The sequence below is a fragment of the Magnolia sinica genome, chromosome 3, assembly GCF_029962835.1.
Source record: "Magnolia sinica isolate HGM2019 chromosome 3, MsV1, whole genome shotgun sequence".
Lineage (NCBI taxonomy): Eukaryota > Viridiplantae > Streptophyta > Magnoliopsida > Magnoliales > Magnoliaceae > Magnolia > Magnolia sinica.
The window spans coordinates 43842083-43851882 of NC_080575.1; the positions used below are offsets into that span (position 1 = coordinate 43842083).

Genomic DNA, 9800 nt, shown 5'->3' on the forward strand with positions numbered 1-9800 from the left:
TTTGATGAATACTTTGACCTCTCTTTAAAGCACATTGCTTTATTCTCGGTGTAGAGGTCTACCCCGATCATGCTTCTTTTTAGTATGACCTTCTCTTGAAAGTGTATAATCTTGGTCATCCATTGAAGAGAAGGGAAGACCAAAAAGTGGAAGACAACTACTAAGAAATGTGAGGAATGAAAAGAAGTACCTAGGAAATACCGTTGAAACGGTCAAGTTCGGTAGCGAATCCTCTAGCTGATGTCCAGGGAGAGTAAGGGAAAAGTTAGGGCAAAAATGAACTGTTTAGAGTCTGATCGTTATAAGCAGCCCCGCTCAATTTCGGTACCACCAATAGTTAGTTCGGTGTTACCAAAGGTCCCTCAGAAAGCATTTCTCGATAAATTCTAAAAGATGTACATGTATATACTTCTCATTTGAATTTGGACATTTAAAAGACATCAAAATGGATAACATATATGTCCAAAATGTGAATATAACTTCAAGGATCAAAATTCAATATACATATATGTTCAAATTTTTTTTGAGGCAATAATTCCTCAGATCTGACAGTTAATGCAAATGGGCTACTTGGTTATGTTTATATTGCACGTATCCCAACATATTTTTTGAGATTTCCAAATCTGGCATATAGTGGTTTTGTTAATATATCGGTGAGTTGTTGCTTGGTAGGCACATGTTCTAGTACAATGATGTTCTCTTCGACAAGTTCATGAATGAAGTGATGTCGGATGTCTATGTGCTTTGTGCAACAATGTTATACTAGATTTTTCGAAATATTGATGGCACTTATATTGTCCCAAAATAGTGTCATTGTAGATTGTGTAATACCATAATCTAGCAACATTTGCTTCATCCATAGAAGCTGTTCTCAACAACTACTTCTGTAATGTATTTGGCTTTAGCAGTGGATAGTGAGATCGAATTTTGCTTTTTGCTATGCCATGATACAAGACAATTACTGATATAAAAACAACCTTCACTGGTTGACTTGCGATCATCAATGTTCCCAGCCCCTAAATACCCAACAATAATGGTAGATGTGTCAAAGGGGTACCATAAGCCGTAGTCAGTAGTCCCGGCCACAAACCGTATAATCCTTTTCACCACGGATAGATGTGATTCTTTAAGATCGGCCTGAAATCTAGCGCATGCACCAACACTAAATGAGATGTCTGGCCGACTCACAGTTAAGTAAAGTAAGCTGCCAATCATATTGTGATACAAGTACTGATCTACACTCTTCCCATTGATATCTTTAGAAAGTTTAAGAGTGGTGCCCATGGGAGTATTATGAGTGTGGCTAGAGTCAAGTCCAAATCTCTTTATTAGATCTTTTACATACTTGGACTGACATATGAATATTCCAGTAGCTATTTTTTTCACTTGTAATCCCAAAAAGAATTCAGCTCACCAACCATGCTCATCTTAAATTCAGATTTCATCAATTTAGTGAATTCATGAGTTGCATCTTCGCAAGTGGATCCAAAAACAATATCATCCACATAAATCTGGGCAATGAGCAAGATAATCCTAGTCTTTTGCGTAAATAGTGTCTTATTAACACTCCCCCTATAAAAATTATGGCCGAGCGAAAATTGCATTAAGCGCTCATACCATGCTCAGGGTGCTTACTTCAGACCATAAAGCGCTTTACTCAATTTGCCTACGTGTTGAGGGTAGTTAGGATCCAGAAATCCTTTTGGTTGTTCTACGTACACTTCTTCCTTAAGTACACCATTGAGAAAGGTGCTCTTAACATCCATTTGGAATACTTTGAATTTTAATGCACATGTAATAGACAAGAGAATTCGTATGGACTCGAGGTAAGCTACAGAAGCAAACGTCTCATCAAAATCGATGCCCTCAATTTGTGAGTAGCCTTGTGCCACGAGTCTAGCCTTGTTCCTTACTATATTACTAGATTCATTGGATTTGTTCTTGAAAACCCATTTGGTTCCGATGATATTTGTATCATGTGGCCTGGGAACTAGATGCCACACCTCATTCCTTTCAAATTATTGGAGCTCTTCTTGCATTCCTTTCAAATGCTGACATTCTTAGGCTCGATTTCCAAGGTGAAGCACAGATGACTAACAATGCCCTCAAGTCGGCGTCGAGTTTTCACACCATCATTAAGATTTTCGATGATTTGATTGATGGGATGATCCTTAATGAAAGGTAGATTGTTCGATGGTTGAGGTTTAGGAGATGAGGTGGATTCGTTATCTTTGAGGACTATTTTCATCATGTGGTTGGTCATCAACAACCACATTGACGGATTCTTGAATGGCTAGTGTCCTCAAATTGTATACTATATAAGCACGACTGTTAGTAGAATATCCTAGAAAAATACATTCATTGCTTTTAGAGTCAAACTTGCCTAGTTGTTCTCTGTCTTTAAGAATATAGCATTTACTACCAAAGATATGAAAATATTTTACACTAGGCTGTTTTCCACTCCATAGTTCATATGGAGTCTTATTCAATCCTGCTCTAAGATATACCTTATTAATTATATAGCAGGCGGTATTGACAGCTTCGGCCCAGAAACTTTTAGCCATGTTTTTACTATTGAGCATAACTTAGCCCATTTCCTGCAATACCCGATTTTTTCTTTCCACCACTCCATTCTGTTGAGGTGTTTTTGGAACTGAGAATTCATGTATGATTCCATATTTGTCACAATACATTTCAAATTGATCATTCTCAAACTCCCTACCATGATCACTCCTAATATGACTTATACAATATCCCTTTTCATTTTGAAGTCGTTTTGCCATCTTCTAGAATTCATCAAAAGCATCGGATTTTTCTCGAAGAAAAGCTATCCAAGTAAATTTGGTATAATCATCCACTACTACAAAAAAATATCTTTTTTTCCCATGACTCTCAACTTTGGTAGGTCCCACTAGATCCATGTGCAATAGGTCAAGTGGTTTAGAAGTTGCTACAGTGGTTGTCTTTTTGTGTCCAACCTTTATCTGTTTGCCTTTAAGACAATCACCACACACAATCTTCTCCTTCTTTCTGATCTTAGGGAGACCTCTCACCAAATTTCTTGAGCTTAACGTCGCTAAATTTTGGTAGTGGACATGCCCAAGTCTTTGATGCCACAGCTTGGATTCATTGTTTAAGGCCATGTGGCACTTTGTGGATGGGGCACTTTCTCCACTGCTCTCAATTACATAGCAGTTGTCACTTGTGCAAAGACCTTTCATAACAAGTTTACCTATACGATCTGAGATATTGCACACATTTTTAGAGAAGTTACAGAATGTTCTTTGTCAAAAATTTGAGAAATGCTTAGGAGATTGTGTTTCAGTCCCTTTACGCAAAGAACATCTTTAATCTTGGGCAAGCCAGGCCTAACTATTGTCCCTCGTCTAACAATCTTGGCTGAGCTCCCATCACCAAAAGTGACTGACCCACCATCAAATTCTACATACTCACAAAAATGGGTCCAATCACCTGTCATATGTCTAGAGCATCCACTATCAACATACCACTTAAAACTACTGCCTGCCTTAAGTGCAGTGTGAATTACAAGGCAGTTGTTCTTGTTCTTTACAACCCACTTGGTGACAGTTTTCTTGAGAGATGTCACTTTATCTTCATTTTGGAGTTGTTTGGATTTTTCAAGCATTTGTACCAGATTTCCTTGTTTCATCAATTCCCTGATTTTTCGATTCAGATAATCCACTTAATTTATCAACTCCACCATCCTTTCGGTCATTTTGGGTGGAGTAGGGTATTTTCTACCTTCATTTGATGTATGTTTTGAAGGGCTTTTAGTTTTTTGAACTAATTTTCCTGCTGGTTTAGATTTTCCTATATAGTTCAGCCTGGAAGTGAAGTGAGACCTACTGGATACAAGACACTCAAACTTGTAGTGTCCCAAGTCTTCACAGGAGTGACAAATTGAAGTGTTTTTTGTGTTGCTACCAGATGCAATAGTTTCCTTAATCATAGGTGGTGTAAAGATAGGGCTTGACTTTCTAGATTCATAGCCTAACCCTCTTTTGTCTTTATGACTTCTTCCCATCCCTAGTAGTTTATCCAATTTTTGACTACTTTGTGAAAATATGTAACTAAGTTCAACAGACCGTTTTGACTTTTCTAAATCAAATCTTTGTTTGTGGTTTTCATTTTTGAGTCCTTTATTTTCTGATTTTAAGAGTTTAATCTGTTTATTTAGTTTTTGATTTTTAGACTCAAGTGATATTGAAGTTCTTTCAAGCTCATCATTTTCAATATGATATTGCTGAAGATCATTTATCATTTGTGTATTTATTTCTAATGTTTCATCTAGATCTTTTTGTAATCATTTATTTTTATTTTCTGAAATGGCAAGTTTTCTAAGAATACTAACGCTATATATGTAGAGTTGATCATAGGCATCATGTGTACTCTCTTTTTCTTCTTCATCTTTTTCCTCATTGATTTGATGTTTAATTATTTCTTCAGTATCCATAACTTCTAATTTTGTCAAGATCTCCCTTTAGGTTGTTAAACCCTTTAAGAGGAACCTTGCTCTTATACCAATTGAAATTGCGGTTTATACTGCTGATACTGAAGAATGAATATGAGACAAGGTCCCGGCAATTGATTATGCCAATTAAAAACTTTTATTTTCTACCTTAAATGATTTACAAATAAACTCAGCAAGGTAATGTAACTCTAACAACTTCCAAGCCAGTTAGAGGGTTCAATCACATAGGCAGCTTAAGATATATCAATAATGCAACTAGCCTATATCATAGTGTACTTATGTGTGAAAAGTGCTTCCTATCAATCAATAACATTCATCTAATCATGTATAATAATTTAAACATTCAAGCATATATAAGCATGATTAAACATATGCGCAAATAACAATTTCAAACATAAGCATATATAGTGGTTCGGTTATGTGCCTACTCCACTCCTGGTATCCACACTCAATCCTAGAGTGCACCGGATTTCACTATTAATGGTTTTAAAATAGGTTCACCAATAACCTTTACAGTCCTACACTAAGGACTTCAATTTATGCTCTTTATAAGAGCAAAGTTCCTACACTAAGAACCCACGTTTAGGCCCACCGACCAAGGTCCCACAGTAGGCACATCCGTTTAGGCCCACTGACCAAGGTCCCACACAATGAACCTACGTTTAGGCACATCGGCCAAGGTCCCACATAAGGAACCTAAGTTTAGGCACACCGGCCGAGGTCCCACACTAGGAACCTAATTGAGTTTGTTGATAGCAAATTCTTAGGCTCAATCCTACATGAGGATAGATACTAAACTGTGAACTCTTAATAATGACACTTACTTGTCGGATTGAGTCCTTTTTTGTAGCTTGTCTTGGGTGGCTTGATCTTTGCGCTCTCATGCTTAAATCAGCTTCCCAGTGCTCTCCCGATCATGTAACTTGAATTTTCTTGTTGGTTTAGTTTCACGATAAAAAACCTTACATAAGATATACCTATAAAGGTGACCAAGGTAGTGAGAGTTGGTTGAATCTCCTCTATAGGATAATGAGTAGATTTCCTAAGGGATTCAACCTATGGATGCTCTAGAGTATAAAAAAGATAAAGAATTTTTCTATTGGTTTGATCTTTGTACTCTAGAGAAGGCACGAGTTCATGTTCTTTATTAATAGGAGCTTTGAATGCTTATAGAAGTGAAAGATCAAAATGAAGAAAGCATGAAACTCGTATGGATAGATTCTAGGTAGGCTAGGATAAGTTTGAGATACACTAGTGACTCTAAGATGCCTTAATCCACTATATTTGCAAGTTTTTACAAGCTGTTTTTATAGAGAAAGAGTTCCAATGGATAAAAAATGACTAGTTTATAGTGCTACAGAAGCTAACTTCGGTATCACCGAACTTGATTTAGTGGTACCGAATTAAATCCTCAAGTTGCTGAAAGAAAAAGATCCCTTTCGGTGACACCGAACTTTGTTCGTCGGGGGCAGTCGGTGTTATCGAAATGTCCAGTTGGTGGTACCAAAATACCCTTAAAATGTTGCTGGACTGTTTTGAGCGCTTTCAGTAACATCAAAGGTATCTTCGGTAATATTGAAAGTCCTATTCGGTGGCACCTTTTCCTACCGAATGTGGACAAAATTTTCTATTTATCCATTTAATCATTCATCAACTTGGGACTTATTAAAGCCAAGACCAAAGGATAAAAAATATAAACTTGAAATTGGCTTTGAATAGATGACCTAAGTAGGTTTTCCTATTTGGGTTGGGATCATCTATATGCAAGGTTAAGATCATAGAAGTGGTTCTTTGTCTTCAATGTGGCTTTGGTGCTTCTGATCCAGTTGCGTCGCCGGTCTTCATTTGCCAAGAACTAATCCGACTACTTGACACAACTAGTCACATGATTGACAAACAAGTGTGTAAAGGTGGGTGCACTTGCAGACGCCCTATAGCAAGATCAGATAGATCTTTTCAAAAGGGCTTAAGAAAATCTTTAAAAATTGCAATAAAATCCCCAAGGAGTGTAGCTCCTCATGCGGGATAGTTTTCAAAACAATTTTTTTTTTCAAAAAATAGTGCTCGGTATGCAAAGCACTAGGAGGTCTCCTATCCTTCTTAGAGGCGTCCAGCGCAAACAGTAAAATAAGATTCGACCTCTTTCGGTTTCCCCCAGGAGTTATTGAATCCATATGTGATACAAGTATGATCGGCTTGGATCTCGATATCAGGACGGTCGTACAAAACAATGAAGTCAAGTGATGACGAGCTCGATACAGATCTGGTCAAAGTAATCATTTTAAAAGTGGAGAAAATCAGTTGTAACCAACATATCAAAATTAGAAAACTGCATAGAAAAAAAGTCACCCGCACATACCTAGTCCGCAATGCTTGAAAAGTATGATTAAGTCCAAGTCGGTGTAGTGAGTTCCCCATAAGGTCGCAGAACGTGCAGGGCAGCTAACTGCTTTGATGATCAAATGGAACAAGTACTCCTATGGTGATTGTGTAGCAAAGGAACACCAAAGATCCAAATAGTACAGGAATTCTCGTAAAGACGCAAAGCGCTGGGGCCCTACTTTTTAGATTTACCCTCCGATGTGATTACCAATCCGATGTGAAAAGGTTGTGATTCGTGGCCTGTAATGTTGCAGAAAGCGTAAGCACAATCACAATGTTTTCCTCAAATCCTCGTGATATGTGCAAGTTATCTCCTTTCCAAATGGTAGACTAACTATGATACTATGACAGGCGACAGATCTAAACTACAATCTTTTCTGACTAAAGGGTGGGGTATCCATTCACTTTGGCATTCGTTTGCACACAACCTTTGCCAAAGAGGAGCATCTGTAGACACCCCACTTATGCTAACAATTTGATAAGGCATGGATGATCCTTAAGAATTGAACTTGAACCCCACACCCTACCTAAAACCGCAACCATTTCCCAAAACCTGATTCAAACCCAAGCCAAACCTGAGCCATCCCATTAGTTGAAACCATAACTTAACTCAGGCCATCACCCAAGCATGCCCAAAATCTACCCATCTTTCGAGCTATCTTCAAGCCATTTTCAAACCATAATTGAGCTCTAATAGAGCCATTTTCGAGCAAAAAATCCAAAACGGACTTTGGGCCACACCCAGGGTCCAAGTAGAGCCCACCAGCTGAATTTCGGGAACAGTTGTGAAGGGGCGGTAATCGGATTACTGTCAGCGATAATCTGATTACCGCCCCACCTCGATAGATGTGCCCCCAAAATTCATAGCTGGTGCTCTCCTCCAAAGTCAACTATCTTGATTTGTTTGACCTAAAAATTCACCCTATTATTTACCATTCTATCAAGCTTATGAACTTATAAGGAAGCACCATGTGGCATTACCCTTTCCTCCACCAACCCTAAGCTGCCACATCATCATTTACCCTTCAAAGTTCCTAGAATTACATCATCATTTCTCCTCATTTCACACCAACAACAATCACCAATAATTACCAACCAACAAAGAGAAGGAGAGTGAGAGAAGGAGAAAGAGTAAGCAAGTGAGAGTGAGGAGTGCTTGAATAATCAACCTCCAATCCTTCTAGCCTCCTCAGCCATCACTTAGCCTCCAGCATCAACCATTTCCATCCATGGTGCACCTAAACATCCAAACTTTCTCAAGTGAAAGCCAAGGATCATGCATTCATCATTAGTATTCAAATCACATCATTACCTTCCTTCTCAACCCTCCTGCTCCTCTAGGTTGCCATTAAATGTATGCTTCGTGACTTACTGGAACTCTGGATCCTTTCACATCAGAAACTAATGGTAGCCTACTCCTCTTCAAAGAGTATTTTAGCATCATCACATCTATCCTTAAATTCCTTTAGACATTATCTGAACGTATGCTCTGTGGCTTGTCGGAATTTTGGACCTTTCCACATCAGAAATTCAAGTCTGCCTAATCCTATTTTAATCTCATTATCTTATCCCTTAAGACCATCATACCACACGAAGTAGAGACCGTACACCCATACGGGCAGAGAGGGTGCCTAACACCTTTCCTCTTCATAACTGAGGTCCCTTACTTAGAATCTCAGGTCACAAATTAGGAGTCAACTTAAAGCAAGGGAGTCTTCGGATTCTCTAGCCTTACATATTCTGCAGGTTCTAGTTGACAGCGGGATTTTGAGTTAAATGGTTAGTGATGACTCCAAGTCTACTACATCATCAATCCAAATCAACCCACACAACCCTAAAACAAACATAAATCAGCATGGGCGTCGATTTCCAGCGTTCACAAGTGCTCGGCCGTCTTTGGTCGATTGTTCGGTTGCCCCTGCTTGCCTGTCTGACCAACCTTGCTCACTTGTTCAGCGGACCCTGCCCTGCTCGATCGCCCTGCAGCCCTGCTCGCATGTCCAGCAAACCCTGCTCACCTCACCCCTTGCAGCCTTGCTCGCTTGTCCGCCGGACCCACCTGACTAAGCGACTACCCTCTTTCCAGCCTAAACCTTACAACGTCCGACTGCACAACCCTCTTTCAGGTACTCTCCTCCAGTTGTTGTGATCTAGTGGCCCACCAGGCCACTATATATATATATATAAATATATATTTATATATGTATATTATACAAAATATATAATAAATTTGTACAAATTTAGATATATTAATATTATGAACACATAATTATGCTTGTACAACATTTAAATGCTTGCATACCAAGTGCCATACTCTAGCATATTGATATTATTAAATAACTTAACATTATACTAAATATATTGATGGATGGATGTATGGGATGGTTGGGTAAAGTAGATAAATGGATAGATGTATCATATATGGATGATTTGTTTGAGTGGTTGGATGATTGAATAGATGTAATTGTTAGTTTGTTAAACTGATTTTATTTGTTAGATTGTTTTAAATTTGTTAGATTGTTAATTTTTTAAATAGTTAGATTGTTAATTTGTTAAATTGTTAAGTTTTTTATTTTATTTTATTTGTTATTGTTAGATTGTTATTTATAAAAATGGTTTTGTTGTATTTTTTGAAATAAATTGTAAGGAATAAGGATAGATAAACACACACACACACACACACACACACAGACATATATATATATATATATATATATATATATATATATATATATATATATATATATATATATATATATATATAATGTGTTCCTGAAGACAGAAATTCTCAAATTGTTCCATTTTTGAACAGTTTAAAGTTATATTGTAATGTCTTCATTTATTCCAATTTAAAAGTATATGCTTGTTTTGGTTTCGTCTCTCCTTTTTCTATCTGGATATATTTCCAGCAATTATTTCCGTCGTC

General features: G+C 37.6%; 1 protein-coding gene across 1 annotated transcript; it reads right to left on the bottom strand.

Annotated features, from left to right (window-relative positions):
• Positions 1-852: 852 nt before the first annotated feature.
• LOC131238872 (secreted RxLR effector protein 161-like) lies at positions 853-1284 on the bottom strand. Its single transcript, XM_058236463.1, has one exon. The coding sequence runs from the start codon at positions 1282-1284 to the stop codon at positions 853-855; it is 432 nt and encodes a 143-aa protein (XP_058092446.1).
• Between the last annotated feature and the right edge of the window lie 8516 nt (positions 1285-9800).

Excerpts from the sequence above, each read along its gene's own strand:
- LOC131238872 (XM_058236463.1), bottom strand. The coding sequence starts at position 1,284 with ATGGGCACCACTCTTAAACTTTCTAAAGATATCAATGGGAAGAGTGTA.